The sequence below is a fragment of the Mus caroli genome, chromosome X (assembly GCF_900094665.2).
Source record: "Mus caroli chromosome X, CAROLI_EIJ_v1.1, whole genome shotgun sequence".
Taxonomy (NCBI): domain Eukaryota; kingdom Metazoa; phylum Chordata; class Mammalia; order Rodentia; family Muridae; genus Mus; species Mus caroli.
In genome coordinates, this window is record NC_034589.1 from 133,503,078 (window position 1) to 133,520,677 (window position 17,600).

The 17,600-nt window shown below is 36.4% G+C and overlaps 1 protein-coding gene across 1 annotated transcript in view; it reads left to right on the forward strand.

The window, feature by feature from the left end:
• Rtl4 (retrotransposon Gag like 4) overlaps positions 1-11,607 on the forward strand; it is a 400,789-nt gene extending 389,182 nt beyond the window's left edge. Inside the window, exons 4-7 of the mRNA XM_021153887.1 lie at positions 202-256; positions 6,060-6,171; positions 7,096-7,158; positions 8,523-11,607. Coding sequence (XP_021009546.1) covers positions 8,774-9,688 — 915 coding nt within the window. The 5' untranslated portion in view covers positions 202-256; positions 6,060-6,171; positions 7,096-7,158; positions 8,523-8,773 and the 3' untranslated portion in view covers positions 9,689-11,607. The remainder of the gene's footprint in view (positions 1-201; positions 257-6,059; positions 6,172-7,095; positions 7,159-8,522) is intronic.
• Positions 11,608-17,600: the final 5,993 nt, after the last annotated feature.

A 17,600-nucleotide genomic window follows, 5' to 3' on the forward strand; every position in this document is an offset into this window, starting at 1 on the left:
TGAAGTCTCCCACTATTATTGTATGAGGTGCAATGTGTGCTTTGAGATTTACTAAAGTTTCTTTAATGAATGTGGCTGCCTTTGTATTTGGAGCATAGAGATATCTTTATAATAAGTATATAGAAATAGGATTACTAGTGCTAGTGTTCAAACATTGAGAGAATCTCACCTGTTTCTACCTTATGTTTTCACATTCTACAGAATTTCACCATTGTTCAACTCTGCCTATTTACACATGGAGAACAATACGAAAGTGGTAAGCAATTCTTCCATCTTCACTGAAACTTAACTTTAAATGCCATACCAAGTAGCTTCATCCTTTCACTGGCATTTATTTTCTTTCCAAGTTTCTAGATAATATTGATTTAGGGCCTGGGATAGTGGGAAACTTTACTAAGAAGGAAGTAAGATATAAACAAAATTATACATCCATCTGAACATACTGTATTTCTGGAGTATCAACTTCTTCTCACTGATTTGGCAAAGGTTTGTAGGTAAATATAAGGCGTCTTCTGGACATTAGCCCAATTGACACAGCTCTTTACCTATATTTCTTCATGGTTAATTCATTCATCTGAGGTTCAAAAATGTTAAGAACATTAAGAAATACTGGCATTTGGACATATTTTCTGCTCATATTATCAAAGAATAAAGATGGTCTATATAGAAAATATAAACAATAAAACCACCTCTGTAATAGCTAGTTTATCTATGGCTGCTATAAACAAATGTTAACCAACTTAAAGAATTCCTGAATGCCTCTATGGATACAGAGAAGGATCTTAGGCCCTGGGTACAGAAAGATGAAATTAGATTTTTCTTCTTCTTCTTTTTTAATCTCACAGTTTATAAAGGAGAAATAAACATTTAATAATTCATTAAAAGTTATGCAAGTATTATAAAGAAGAAATATGAGGACAGGTAATATATTGAATGACTTACACTGAGCCACCTCCTTGCTGCACATCAGGAGACTTGGGAACAACTACCTTGCTATAACACTACAGATTTCTAGATAGAAACATGGTGATGACAAATATTTTGGACAGAAACTTTCCAAGGCCTCCTGACAATATAATGCTATAAATGGTTTCTAATGTTGAAAGAAGCTAAATGCCAGTAACTGTACATATGTTATTGCCTCTATTGTATATAAATACATATAGTTTTCTCTGCAACAGAGATGTCACAGATGTTACTTGCTCCAGGTCTCATAGCCTGGGTTAAGTGAGATTGAGATTTTGATTCAAAATATCTCATTTCAAATTTCCAGATATTTTAAAAAAAAAACACTCTTTAAAGCTGCTTCGAATAGCATAATTGTAGTAGATACACATGTTGAGAATTCTAGTTTCAAATCTAAAGTCAAGTCATTTTAATTCTTTAAACCACTTTTCCCTTTTATTTCTTACTTGAAAATTTCATGCCTGAAATCACTGTATCTTAATCATATCCACCCCTTGTTCCCCCTCTAACTCCCATAAAGATCCTTCCATCATTTCCTCCAAACTTCATCTTCTCCTTTTTTTCAATTTTTTATTAGATATTTTCTTCATTTACATTTCAAATGCTATCCCGAAAGTCCCCTATACCCTCCCCCTGCCCTGCTCCCCTACCTACCCACTCCTGCTTCCTGGCCTTGGCATTCTCCTGTACTGGGGCATATAAAGTTTGCAATACCAAGGGCCTCTCTTCCCATTTTTACCAAGTTATACTGAATGTAGAAGTCATTCCTTACCTACTCTACAGCTTATAATGAAATACAAATGAAATCATAGAAACATAGTTAGAACAGACAAAAGAGTCTGCATGTGTGTGGGATGTTACTAGCTCCAGAATCATGAAGTGCCAGTTCTTGAGTGTCATGTCATGGAGCATATAATCTCTGTATTGCTTGCTCCTAGTCAATGCTTTGTGAGGAAAAATGGCTAACTAGGAAGGGTTTGGGATTAGACCATAGTATAGTGGTCCATAAACATGTCTCAAACCAATTTCTATTCATTGAGCCTCATATTCATCATCTCTAAGATTTCTCTAATCCAGTGGTTTTCAACCCTCGTAATGCTTCAGCCCTTCAATACAGATCCTCCACTTGTGGTCACCCTAACCATTAAAATTATTCTTCTTTCAACTTTCATAACTGTAAGTTTGCTACTGTTATGAATCAGAATATAAATGTCCGAAATGCAGGATAGCTGATATGTGACCCCTGTGAAAGGGTCATTTGACCTCTGAAGTGTTCACCATCCACAGGTTGAAAACCAGTGCCAAACTGAGGCTTTTTAGAAGACTTCTTATAATCAGAAAACATGATATATACTAAGTTGCATATATTAAGCTTTCTCTACCTGGAACAGAGCATCAGGTTGCACACCACTGGGACCTGCAAATGCAAAAGGAGGTTGAATCTAAGTGGGCTAGGCTCTGTCAGCTCATCAGCTGTGAGTGGTGTGCAGCACTAAGTAAATTGCACTTAATGAATTAAAGATGAAAGAGACAGCAGGGAACATGAATGTAGAAGACCTTTCACTTCAAATTTAAAGGGCCCATTTTATGATGATTTGTGGTCTGTAGATTTTTACACTCATTCCCTAATTGTTTACTTGAAACAGCATGTACTGTTTGAAATGATGGGAGCATAGGGACCAGACAAAGGAACCAAATAAAGAATTCAAGTTGGTAAACAAGACCTGTATATCTTAGCCATGGAGTCTCCTCCTGGAACAGAGGCTGAAGTTTGAGTGCACAGCAGGTAAAGTTTGAGTTGAGTGGTAGACATGCAGGTGAGGTTCTACATTGTATATCACTCAACAGTCATTTCTTCATGGTTTATCTCTGTGTTCAAGCAAGCTATAGAATCTATGGGTTTGAAAGAACAAGATCATTTTTATGATGCCTCACTGTTTTACAATTCCTGGACTTTCTATGCTAATGTCCCACAGTGGAAGAATTCTAGTTCTGTTTGTCCTCTAATGATAAAGAAGTCAGAACTTATCTCACAGTGAGAGCCACCCATCTCTATTCCCACTCTCTCAATTTTATCTTTAAATAGCTTTTTTCTTGACACAGAGAATAAAGTAGTCTACATGAGAGTCATTTGAAGAATACTGCTCATGTATCAAACTTCTCCCTTGCTCTCCAACTTAGACTTAACATCTCAGTAGCTTGGTTTATGACTTGGAAAACAGCAAAGTTGCAGTCAGGAAGTGAAGTAGTAAACATAAAATTTGTTATTGAGAGATACAAATATTAGTGCATGTAGATAGCAAAATCTGTGCAGTAGAGATCCCTATGTTGCATGTGTGGCTCTTTGATGGATTTAAGACTCATAAAGGGAACCAAGGGATTGAGACAGAATATTTGTGGTACTTGTAACTTCATAAGAAGCTAAGCTATGAGTTCAACTGAAGATGGAGAAACATTGAAAATGAAAAGAAACCCTAATATCTGATTCACCACAGTGTTCTGAAGGACATAAGTCATACCAGCTTGCCTGCTGTGTTTGTGATATGGGGATATGTAGATAACTGTGTTCTCTTATTCATAGACAGAGAAGAGTAGACTATTATAATCCTTTGGAAGGAAGCCATAATGTCCCAAGAACAGGGTCAGCTTGACTGCTACTTATGCTGCCATCTCCAAGCTAGACAAATATTCTGTACCTAGACCTGACCTGCACTAGAACAGTGCTTAAGGAAGTCATAGAGGCTTAGAAAAAAACAATCAACATACCATATACTACTTTGGAGCTGTTTTGGGAGATACAGTTTTAAATATTCTGTACCTAGACCTGACCTGCACTAGAACAGTGCTTAAGGAAATCATAGAGGCTTAGAAAAAAAACAATCAACATACCATATACTACTTTGGAGCTGTTTTGGGAGATATAGTTTTACTTCCAAAAATGACCTAAACTGAGTTTTGAGGTATATCCCTGTAACCTTGGTACTTAACGTTGATAACTCAGGAAGACCATGAATTTGAGGCCAGCCATGGCTACAGAGAAAGTTTCATCCAACCAAGGCTAAAGAGTGAAAACTTGTCTCCACCCTCCTTCCAAGTGTCCATAATGCTAAAATCAAAAGGACCCTTAGAAAGAAAGCCCTCAAACTAATGTTTCTCAAAAGTATTAATTGAAATTTCTGCATTAACATCACATATAGACCTTATTTAATATCCATATTTCTAGGACTTATCCAAGAGCAAATATTCCATACTTTCCATAGATGAAATAAAAAAAAACTGAATGTTAAAATCCAAGGAGATTCTGGGACCTGTGTGTGTGTGTGTGTGTGTGTGTGTGTGTGTGTGTGTGTATGTGTGTGTGTGTGGTCAGTGTCCAATATTCTCATGATTAAATCCAAGGACACTTATACAAATATTAACTGAAACCCCTATAAAAGTATGCCTATGTTCAGTAAGCTTTTGAGTTAGAATTTATGGATTATGCTAAAATGTAAGGATCCCAATACTCTTCAGAATACAGATAAAGATATGTAGGTCCAGACAAAGAAAAAATAGCTTATTCAAGGTTATTCTACACTGATATCTCTAAGAAAGTCCAAAGAAATGCTCCTCTGCTCACCTTTATGAGAGGGATACTTCAACTTATTACCTGTGACTACCAATTTCCTTAGATGTTCTGAAGCTCAAGATAGAATTTTAGTTTCTCTTTGTAGTTTCATGATCACAGATAAAATAGTTTAAAAGTAAGAGTGTAAGGTCACAAAGATCTCTTATACAAAATACAGCACTGCAGGCCTGAGCTACTTGGTTCTTTGTTACTAGCACCAAGTGCCTGAGATAGTCAGCTTAAAGGAGAAAAATATTTATTTTTGCTCACTATTTTGGTAGTCAGTTAGCTCTATTGATATGGGGTTTGGGGCAGGGTGGAAACACATTTTCATAGAGTCCAGAAAGTAAAAAGAAAGAAAAAAAGAGTCAACCTTGAACCCAACATTGTCCTTGAACACTTAGGTCAGTGGCCTGTGCCCTTTCATCAAGCACTACTTCTTAAGAGCTCTAACACCTTCCAATTGAGCCAAGCTGAAAAGCAAATCCTTAAGTCATGTTCTTTTTGTGGACATTCCAGATCTAATAATCCATATAAAGAGATTTCTTCAAATGTCATCTCAAATAGTTTTGTGTCCATAGTAACTATTAACTATGGTTTTGAGCTAAGTGTCTATAACCAAAATGGCTCATAAAAATTTACAGAAACCATTTGTTGTTATAGTTTTCACAGCTGAAACATGTACTTATTAAGCAAAAGCTTATATTTATGCAGTTTCTATATAATCTGGTCCAGCCACATGGGTCTGATAGTCCAAAACCTATGCATTTGAAATTTCTGCTCTGTTTCAGCTTTGGCTCTTTAAGGCTACATCCTTCAGACTGGCAGTCTTTGCAACAGCATCTTCTATGGACAATCCAATAGAAGGTCAATGACCTCAGGCAGAAGTAATTTCACAAATGAGATGACCAGGTAGATTTTCTCTGAAGGAATGAGTATTTGCCATTGACAACAATAGCATTGTATGATTTGCATGTGGGCTAATGCTTTTAATTTAGCAAGTGTTTCACCCTTGCTACATAATTAGAAAAATTAAATGCTAAGCCACCCTGAATACATAATTCTATATAGAATTAGGAGCTCTCACAAAGATATAAAATTGCTGAGGGTAGAAAGAAAGGTCAAAAGTCAGAGACATAAAGGAAAAGTTCTAATCATACCTTTCCAATTAAAAAAAGTTTACTAGAGGTCTACAATTCCTTCTTATTTCATTTCTGAAATCAAAGAGGTCTATGAGATGTAAGTCATTTTTTCATTAGTTTGTTTCTAAAATCCAGTTGACAGCAAAACTTGACCTGATTTGACATGAATTTCATCTATAACCAATTGAGTATGAATATTCAGACATTTTTTCCTGCTGAAATTTTAATGGCTTAATTATGAGATGTCTCCCCAGATACTGCAGGAAATGTTATATAATAAACAGTAATGCAATGTGTTACCTTTGAAGAATCTGAAAAGGTGAAATTTGAATTTTAAAACACAGATGTACAACTACAGACCTAGAGGAATGATTGCTAACATTTATGGGCCTTTTGCCACTAACATGAAGCTGTGACAGTCTCCTTTCACTTCAGCCAACCATCAAAATCTATGAGGTAGGTGTTATAAGCATTTCTTTTATGAATATATTTGCTTATTTTACTGTGTAAATAGTATTGGTACATATGAGACATAGTATACTCCAGTAATAGCATTTAGAACTGTTAAGACAAAAAACAAGCTATAATTTAAAACTTATTCTTGACTAAGTGCAAAGGCTATACCTTCTGCCTGGAATGCATTCAACATGAACAGTGCCCTAGGAGAAATGCTGTGATCCATGCATTTATGTGAACATATGTATACACATAAACATTTTGGTACATGCAGATATTAATATATATACACACAGAGAGAAATGCTATGCTTATAGTATATGAGCAATACTTTAATGTTTGGAGAGTGATTCTCAAAGAGATTAAAAACTTGTTCAGTCTTACAGCTATTGGCTGAGCCAGAATTGTCTCAGGTCATTTTGTCTGTAGAGGACTGACACATATACATCTCCACAAGAAACACACACACACACACACACACACACACACACACACACCAAAGAGCACAAAATCAGAAATCATAATATACAAGCAAAATGTCAGTAAGACAACAATCCCCAAACAAGCAAATTGTGACAAAACAATACACAAAAATATACCACTGAGTTCATTTTACATTTGCCAACAACTGCTTGGCATGTGCCCACACTTAAGTGTGGTCAATATACACAGTGAGACTCTACTGGTAAAAATTAATTTTCCTTTGTAAATAGATTTCAGTTGGAGATTGCTTTCTGGTTAGGGATGGGAGCTATTGTCCATTTTGCCCTCCTAACTCTAGGACCCTATTTGAGTTGAACTTCTACAGGCCCTGTGCATGCTGCCACCATCTCTATGAGTTCATCAGGTCTGAAAGACAAGGTTTCTTTGGTGTCTAGCATTACCCTGGCTCTTATAATCTTTCTGCTTCCTCTTCTACCATAGCTCCCCGAGCCCCTGAGAAGAGGACTTTGATGAAGACATCCCATTTAGGACTGATGTCCCAAGGTCTCTCACTTTCTGCACATTGTCCAGTTATAGATCTATATTACTTCCCACCTACTAAAAGAAGAAGCTTATCTCATGATGAATGAGGAAGACACTAATCTTTTGAGTATAGCAGAATGTCATTAAGAATTATTTTATGCCTGGCATGGTGGTGCATGCCTTTAATCCCAGCACTTGGGAGGCAGAGGCAGGCAGATTTCTGAGTTCAAGGCCAGCCTGATCTACAGAGTGAGTTCCAAGACAGCCAGGGCTACACAGAGAAACCCTTAAAAACAATCCCCTTTTGTTTCTTAAAAAACAAAAACAAAACAAAACAAAAAAAGAATGATTTTATTGTTATATCCTTATATCAGAACAAGTTTTTGGTTTATTCCTAGGTCAATGGCCTATCTACTGAGAGACTTATATTTTGAAAGAATCAGTGATAATATGTTTTTGATCATTGGCAGCCTATTGAAGCCTGTTTAAATTGTGTCTTTAATAAGGAAGGATAGTCAAAAAATGAAATAAATAGTAGTTCAAAATAACTGACATGTCACTTGCTTGTGGATTATTCTGAATTTTTATTGGTTACTTTCTTCTTATCAATGCTTGGAGGAGTGTTGAACATTTTCATCTTTATACTTTTAAGAACAATCTGTTCTTATTTGTGAAGTTCTCAATCTTATGTCTTTATCTTCCTTGTGATGCCCTAATTATTTCTATGGCAACAAAAATGTGACCTTAGACAAGGAAATGGTAGAAAAAAATAGATTAACCACACAACATTCAGATATTAGGTAGCAATGGAGGCTTAAAGTAGTGAGTGTGAAATAGAGTCAGTGATTATTTCAATATAGACTACAATACATATTCTAATCACATTGGAAATCTTAGCAAAGTGTCTTTGAAAAGTTATTCAGTGGGTCCTTGCTGGGACTTGGTTTTCTGTATTCCTAAAAATGTCTCTGGTTAGATCAATGCTCTAGATACCTGATCAATTTTTGGGTGGTCAGAAGCATGATGTATCATCACACTCACATAGAGTATGGATAGCTGGAGGAACTGCTGCTTTTGATTGCTTCTATGATAAGCATCCTAAATCTGATATTAACTAGCTAGGTGACCTTAGACAAACATTTTTGTTTCTCTGAGTCTCTGTTTTTAATCTGTAAAATCATATTTTTTTTTTAGTCTGTATGATCGCAAAGAATATTTTGGACTCTAATCTAAAATCATTTGACAGTGATTATAAAAGACATTTTAGAACAATAAGTTAGTGTGAAGTTTAATAGCTATCTTTATAAAGAAAGAGAAGAAGAAGAATTACTGTGTCTATTATATGTATTTTCTTAATTCAAATACTCTCCTCTATGTATCCTAAGGTGATCCGTGTCTTTGGAATGTGTAAAACACTGACATTCTCCATTAAGAAGAAACAGTGATGTATAGAAGATAATGGTTTTTGTGGCATCTCTTCAGCTCAACTCAGCATTCTCTAGTGATATTGAATAGCTGTTTTCTGCTTGGACACAGCGCTGTCCTTTCAGATCCTAAACCAATCCACTGCCTGTCCCTTGGTCTTGGGTACTAGCACTGAATTTCTATTCAGTTCTACATAATTGCAAGAGACACAATGGAGAAGTGTACAGAATCTCTACCAAACTTAAATGCAGAGACTTCCTTTTTGAGAGGAGGCAATCTGATTCTGCAGCCACAAGTTCAACATCCAACTGATGATAAGCCTCCTATAACAGGGCAAGTTGTACCTGCCCTGAATACCCCAGTGATGTCTGGTCCTTACTCAGGTGACCATATTCCTCAGTTTCATGGTAACCCAGCCAGTGTCAAAGGTTTTTTTGCTCAGGTGACCACCTATTTGAGGGCTCTGGATATTTCTAATCCTGCAGATAATGCCCGAGTCAAGCACTTTTTTGACTACCTGTCACAGCAGATGCAAAATTGTGATGTCCTATCTGAGTCTACCCAGAATAATCTATTGAAACAATATGAGAACTTTGTTCTTGAGTTACAGCAGTCACTTGGTGAACCAATGACACAAGAAACGACACCTCCAATGAATGTTACAGTTGACAAAAGCAACATTTCTCCACAGGATGCTACCAATTTCCAACTTCATGCTCCAAATTTAAGTTATAGTGAGACCAATCAGAGAGACCACTTCCAAAATGGACAAGCTGACCCCACTCAGAATGAAGAAATCACAGATATAATGGACAACCTACCAGATTTGATCACTCAGTGCATTCAGCTAGACAAAAAACACAAAGACAGGCCAGAGCTCCTACAGTCAGAAAGTCATGTTCCAATGTTTGCTTCTACAAATCATTACCAGTCCTTCATTGGCCCCATGCGTCCACTACCAAAGGATGGGCCTAGACAGTTGCAGGGAGCCCACCTGCCTGTCACTCCTGCCAAAAGAGCCCGCCAGCAAGAAACTCAGTTATGTGTCTACTGTAACCAGGCTGGTCACTTCACAAGAGATTGCCTTGCTAAACGTTCTAGAACTCCAGCAAGGAAAAAAATGTAGCTAGTTTACTAGTAAGAGGAGGATAGGAAATCACTTTGTAAACTCATACCCTCTCACCTTGGGCCTTAGTGATTTATAAACTTTCACAAACTTCAAAATACAAATGAGTTGCTGTGGCATCACATTAAAAAACAGACAAAAACATTTACATCCCCAGGAATTTGAACAACCAGAACTTGTTGTTTGAAAGATAGCCCCTCCTCAAACTTGTCCTAACAACAATGATGAAGATAATTAACAGAAACTTAATAGTTGGGACCAATCAGCTTCAAGAGTTCTAAAGGTTCGCAAACAATATTCTCTACAGTCTGAGCCAAAACATAAATAAATAAATAAAAAATAAAAAAAAATTTAAAAAAAATTAAAAAAAAAAACCCTCACAATGTACTGAGATCCACATCCCCACCAAAGGATGAAATCGTGGTTGATTCTATTGGACCAAATCCCATAGCTTATGTGCCTAGGACTGAGCCCAAAGCTTTTATCATCTTCTTTATTGATCTGTTTCTTAGTGACTTGTTTGTTCAGGTCTTTTGTTTGCACTCATAGTGGCATCACCATATCCAACAATACCTTTGTCATCAAGAGACCAGAATCTGGATTCTGTTCTACCTGTTAATCAGACTCTAGTGCCAACACATGACAATCATCCTGGAACTAAATCTCTGCCACCCATTTATACAGCTATATATTTTGTTGCCAGCTGAAGACTCCTGCTTCCCCAACATACTGAACTTCCCGGCTATTGGCAAACCAAATTATATAGTCATTTGAACTGAATAATGATTCATTATTGGCAACTTTCTTTGAGGAATAGCCTCTCTGGCAGTTAACATACTCTGAGCCTGCCAATCCAAGCTTAGTCATATATACACTAATGTTCCTCTTTTAGGTTTGAACATATATATGGCTAACTCTAATGGTTTAGGATAATGACCAAGTGAGACATTTAAAGACATTTGTTTAAGGTATACTATCATAGTTACTGTAACAGCAGTATGTTCTTGCTGCCTGAACAGAGAACAATCTCGACTAAGGACTGACTTTTCAGCCTGCAGTAGTTCGTGACTTCCTAGGCCTCACTATTTAAAATCACTGCCAATTGCTACCAAGCTATGCTCCTATGGACCACCTTTGGCTATTATCTAATTGAGGACCTTGGAAAGCAATGGGACTACATAGAACTTTTGGAAACAACTCATCTGAAAAATCCTGTGCACATACATTAACACCATCTGTGCACAAAACTAAAGAACTGGGGTGTTCTTTTGCTTGTCTTTTACTCTTGGCACACATCAGCTCTATGTATAAATAGATGATGTAGGTGATGATGCTTCTACAAAAAAAATGGAATGATGTGCTAGAAAGGCACAACTTCTTAGACATGTTAACATCTATTGTTGCTCAGTATTTGTTGGTAATTACCAGTTCTTTGTTCATTGCTTCTTGGTGCTGGTGTATTTCCCCATAATGAATTCCTGAAATCAGTCATTTCATATTCCTTAATAGCCACTCAGAACATGAAGTGCCATTGGACTGTGGTCTTATTCCTTGAGAATTATGCTTAGTTTTCAATACGTAATCCCAGATAGAGCCTTACTGCTCTCATCTTGTAGCACCAAGAAATATTTCTTCATCCATCAGTGCCTCACTAACCACTGTGCCAATCCCTACTTACATTCACAAGCAGTTTGTTCCTTTGTCAGTAATTTGCTATATATTCACAGTGCTTCATAAACGACCATAATAAGGAGATATGAATGCACATACTCCAATTGTGCTAAGAATTCCCCTCTCCATTACTGGGATTGTATGAGAAACTTTATCAAGTAGAGTTATTTAAATGTTGAGTGAGTCTAGGATTTTCAGAAAGAATCCTCATCTATCTCTTCTAATTCTATAATAAAGGACGAATCCAAATGACCTGTAATCATGTTCTTTTTCTTCCTTTTTATTTCTTTGGGGGGGGCAATGAAGGAATAAATAAATGCATCTTTATTTGTGGGTGATATCATATTCAGTGTGAAACACTTAAAGAAAATGCAAATAATACCCAAATGCAAAATTACAAGACAACTTGTAAAGTCACAGGATGAAAGATCAGTATAGAAAACTTCATCATATTTGTGTAAACTAGCAACAAACATTCCTAAATTTAAATGTAACAAGATCCATTTTATAGACGTGAAACAGATTCAGGCCTTTGCCCACAATTTAAGAGAAAGAACTTAAAACTTGTACAATGAAAAACACAAACCATTGTTGAAAGTAATTAAAGAACATTTCCAATTCGTGCTCATAGGTTAGAAGGAGCAAGACTTTTTTTGTAGAACTTGACAAATTAGTCATAAAATCAAAATAGAAATGCAATATATCAAAATTGTGGGCAAGTTTCACTGGCCTGGCCATTATTCGTAGTGGAGCAGATTTCGTCATAGAAATTAGCCTTGTGTTTGGCAGCAATTGAGTTTTAATAAAAATGTCCAATTTCTCAATTAGGAAAAAATCTTTCAAATGAATAATTGCACTAACACCTTTTTAAAATCCTTACCTCAGAATGGATCACTAATATCCAATGAAAGCTAAAATGAAAAACATTTTATGACCTTTGGCCACATAGAATACATCTATATGTTATACCAAAGCACAAGCCATGAAAGAGAAAAGATAAATTAGGCTTTACAAAACTGAAGAATATTTTCGCAAACATTAAGAAAATGAAAGGTGTTGGTACACAGTGTAATCTAACTACTTGGGAGGCTGAGACAGGTAGATAGGTAGTTTTGGAGAAGGCTAGTCTAGGACACAGCAAGGCAGAATAAAATAAAGGGCTGAAGGAAGGAAAGAAGGAAGGGAGGGAGGGATAAAAAGCTACATGTGGGTAAAAAATACTTGCCAATGATGAGTTGGATAATAAGCTTGCATCCAGAATATAAAGAAGTTTTAACACTTAGTAATAATACATACCAATTCAAAATCAACAAAGTGTTGTGTGAATAGCTAAACAGTACCTTTCAAAAGTACTTACCATCAATTAGGCTTTAGGGAAACTAAAGGCTGCACCACCATTTCTAACTCACATGGCCATGTAGTCAGTTTCTTACTGACCACAACAGTGGTCTTGAATGTGAATAGGAACATTCAGTACCATACCTTCCTTAATGTAAGACCAGCTATTTATCACTGTGAGCAATCTTTTCAAGATGTATAACTTTATTTCCATTTCAAAAAATTTACTGCAAGAAAAAAATATCTTTCTACTTTGCAGTGTCTAAGAGAATGTATTCAATTCGGGGTCCAAAAGTTCAGTTCAGTTTTCACTTCTGGAAGTCTCTTGATGAATTTTTCCTAATAAATGGCCTCTTTTACATGATGTCATTAAATTAAGTAGCCTGACAGAGCAAAGAAATTGAGATTTGTAATAATTCTGTACTTCTTACTGACTAGCAAGCATATTATCATTAAAAATATTTGTTATAGAGGCATCATGCACTGTATACTGTCAACTGGAATGACAGATGAGTAAGCCAAAAAGAATTACAAAAGGAAATTAAAATTAATTGTACTTAGGAAAATGAATTAGAATCCATAGACAAAAAATAATAATACATACCATGCTCAAAGGTGTACTGTAGTACTGTAAAAGGTTTAAATATCCCTTGGTCTAACCAAAAATACATTAGGGAGGTAAATTTGTTATATGATTGATGCTATCCAGCAAGGTAGGTCCTCATCATAAGTCAGAGGAGAAAATTACAACAGAATGGTTTGTACAAAATCTCTAAGGAGAAGGAATGGAATAAACACCGAGCAATGATATCCTTAATCTCAGTGATAGGATGCTGACCTAAGTATCATTTGATAGGTCCATTCCTGAAATGGGGTTATGATACTGGGGCATCCTAATTTGTATTATCAACTGGTGTGATATTATCCCATCCACTTTCTTACTTTGTGGTCTCCATGTAATCTGCTTGTACTGACTTTCCTATTGAAATTTTGTTTTAGAATGTTTTCATGGTATCTGACATGAGTCTTCTAGCCTACTTGACAGCTGCTTCTCAGTGGAAGTGAATACCTTGCTATTTAGCTTACACAGATGTTTCCTGAGGGGATTAACATCAGTAATCCGTTGTATCCCAATCACCTCTGAGTACTCTGAGAGAAATTAATATTAGCCTTATGCAACATCAATACCACAGTGTGAATCATAGTGGATGTACTGAATACCAGTCTCCCTAGATACCTTGTTCAACATTATCTGGCATCCCTCTTTATTTCTATTATCTATCTAGAGATGTAATAAAATTCCCATATACTTAAGGTTTTAACTTCCTTATCTGCCCCTATGCATAACCAGAAGCATGGTACCTGCAATAAGTAATTGCTTTTTTCTGTACTCCTGAATTCTAGTTCTGTTTATTTGAGTACACTCCCATGGATGAAGACATAAATAGACGGTAGTCACTGAGTAACACTGTAGGGAGGGAGAAGTATATGATTGACCTTACCCTCATCACCTCCATTTTGTTCAAATTACAAAATACTGGAGCAGTATCACTTCTCTTGCATTTATTCATAACGATGTTATAAAGCACCCTTTCTAGAAGACTGGCATCTCACCATTCAAAACCTCTATTTTATTACCACAGTAGTGATCTCTGAAGAAAACCAGAGCATTTAGAATATAGAGAGTTTCTACTAGAAGGTTGGCAAAATCAACCACCACAAACTTCAAATGAGTGTCGGAGCTTGTGTTACATATGAAGAGCCCTCTGCAGTTTCCAGTTTATGAAATTTCAGATACTACTTGCTCAGAAGAAAGAAAAATGCTTCCCATGAAATCTTGTCTTATGGATCTTCAGTGGCCTCATGTTGTCTAGTCTTTGATCACAACTACAGTTTGTGGACCCACACACTAAATTATTGATATTTCTTTCTAACAAATGATTTTTATTATTGGGCTTGCTTGAACTACTCTATTTATTGACTTTTAGCACATAGATTAAATGGCTCTGGGTATTCTATCTAGCCATCTCAGTGAGAAGCCAGGTAAGACTATAGTCACCTATCCTATTCATTTCATTGCAACACAATGGAGGACTATATAGTCTTTGATTCACATAATGCTGTTTTTCAATCACTATGTAGTTTTTCATCCACTTGGCTATAAAATCTGGCTCTATGGCTGTTTAAGAAATGGGAAATTAATTGTTGGTTAACACCTTCTTTATGCCAGACACTGTAACAAGAACTTTGATTTGTTAATGTTTCTCAGTTAAATCTCATATTACTAACAGATGGAATATCCATTTCTAACATTTCATGCTCACTGCACACTGAAGTAGTGGATGTTATGAATTCAATTTAAAGATGAGGAATTAAGATTTAGAACAGCTAACTTATCTGCCCCAGTGATGTACTTAGTAACTGAGATAAATGTAAAAAAAAAAAAAACATATCTTTTTCTTTCTCTTTTTATTCTTTTTCCCCCTACTACTGAGACTTTTAGCCCAGGGTCTCACACACTCTAGGTAAGTACTCTACCACTGAATCACATCATGATCCCCAAAGCATATCTTTCTGTTGCTACAGCTTTCTACTATCTGAGACAGAAAGGAAATATGCTTAAGTCACACACACCCATTATCCTTGCTGACTTAATTACACCTCCCACAGGCTCCATACACAGCAGCCACTCTAATAACTGGTATTCACATAGCAACTGATTGAAACTCATTTTCTAGACAGTAGTCTATAAAGGAAACACAGCACAAATCAGCTCCTTCTAGGACTTTGAAATTTCATTTGTGTTTCTAATGAGTTGGGGGAAAATTACTTGACACATCTAAAAATACACTGCATCTACATTATTTGACTGGGTAGGTGCTTGTTTGTTGAATCAGGATTCTAACAACAGTTTCTAACTAACACAAGACTTTCATACTTCTATAGTTCTTCATTTAAAGGTATTGAATCTTTGTGAGCAATGTTGTTTGCAGTTATTGAATAATGCCAGGAGATGAGAAGTTTATTTTCTTCCGATGGTTGTTATATACCTTCATCAGTTCAAGGTTAAGTGCATTTTTTATTAATTCAGATGTCAGTTAGCTATTTACACTTGAGAAGTGCTTTAATGCATCAGCCTCGGGGAATATCCAATCCAACAAATTGACTCTTAGGGGAATTCATGGGAAGACAAGCTTGTTCTTTTTGTATATTAACCCCATGTTTGACAACAACTATCAAGTACAATGGTTCTCTTAATGATGATTCTTACATCCATTAATTCATTATTAAATTCACTTGCTTTCAGTTTGGAGCAGATCTAATGATATAATGGATACCATAGAGTTAAATTTCTGCCATTTAAATCATACCTCACTTTACATGCTTTCAATTCAACTTTTATATAAATAAAAGTAATACTCCTCAATTAAATCACTTCAGAATATGAGTCTCTGTTGAGGTTGATTGCTGCTGCTTGAAAAAACTGCACCCTAAATCACAGGTACCCAATTCCTGGGAGAGTATCTGCTTCCCTCTTGAAACCTCATTAGCCAGACTTCCATTTTCCATGTATCTCTCAGCATTCTGCTCTTCCAAGATCTCATCAGAACTGCCCACTTATTTCTGCTTCCAGTATTCAAAGACTTTTCTAGCCCCAACTTCCAAATATTTCCATATTCCTTTAATAAACCAGTTCTTACAAACCAGTACCACACAGATGTGCTTATTTCAACAACAACACCATTTCCTGATACATATTTTTTGTGTTAGTTACTTTACGCACTGTTGCAACAAAAACACATAACAAAAGCAATGCAAGGAAGAAAAGATGCATTTTTTTTCTCGTAGGTCGAAGTCACAGACTGTCATGATGGGAATGCACAGCAGCAGGAGTTGGAGACACCTGCTCCCAGGGCACTTCCAGTTAGTAAGCAGAGGCCAATAGATGATGATGCTAGCATGTTTTCTTGTTCTTATTCAATCCAGTACCTCACTCCTTTAGATGTTGCTGAATACATCTAATACAGATACTCTAACACCAATTAACCTAATCTTGGCCATCTTTCATAGGCCTGTTCAGAGGCTAACCTCTGAGACATGCTTTGAGATTTGTCTTTTAGGTGATTCTATATCCTCTCAACTTTAAAATCACTATTATCCATCAGCACACCCATTGCTTTTTGCTTAATAATTATCATAACACCAGCCATATTTTAATGACAATTTTTTTATTAGGTATTTTCCTCCTTTACATTTCCAATGCTATCCAAAAAGACCCCAATACACTCCCCGCCCACTCCCCTACCCACTCACTCCCACTTTTTGGCCCTGGCGTTCCCCTGTATTGGGGCATATAAGGTTTGCAAGTCCAATGGGCCTCTCATTCAAGTGATGGCCGATCCTTTGATACATATGCAGCTAGAGTCAAGAGCTCAGGGGTACTGGTAAGTTCATAATATTGTTCCACCTATAGGGTTGCAGATCCCTTTAGCTCCTTGGGTACTTTCTCTAGCTCATCCATTGGGGGCCCTGTGATCCATCCAATAGATGACTGTGAGCATCCACTTCTGTGTTTGCTAGGCCCCGGCATTGTCTCACAAGAGACAGCAATATCAGGGTCCTTTCAACAAAGTCTTGCTAGTGTATACAATGGTGTCAGCGTTTGGAAGCTGATTGTGAGATGAATCCCTGGATATGGCAGTCTTTAGATGGTCCAACCTTTCGTCAAAGCTCCAAACTTTATCTCTGTAACTCTTTCCTTGGGTGTTTTGTTCCCAATTCTAAAAAGGGGCACAGTGTCCACACTTTGATCTTCGTTCTTCTTGAGTTTCATGCGTTTAATAAAAGGTATTTTATATCTTGGGTATCCTAAGTTTTTGGGCTAATATCCACTTATCAGTGA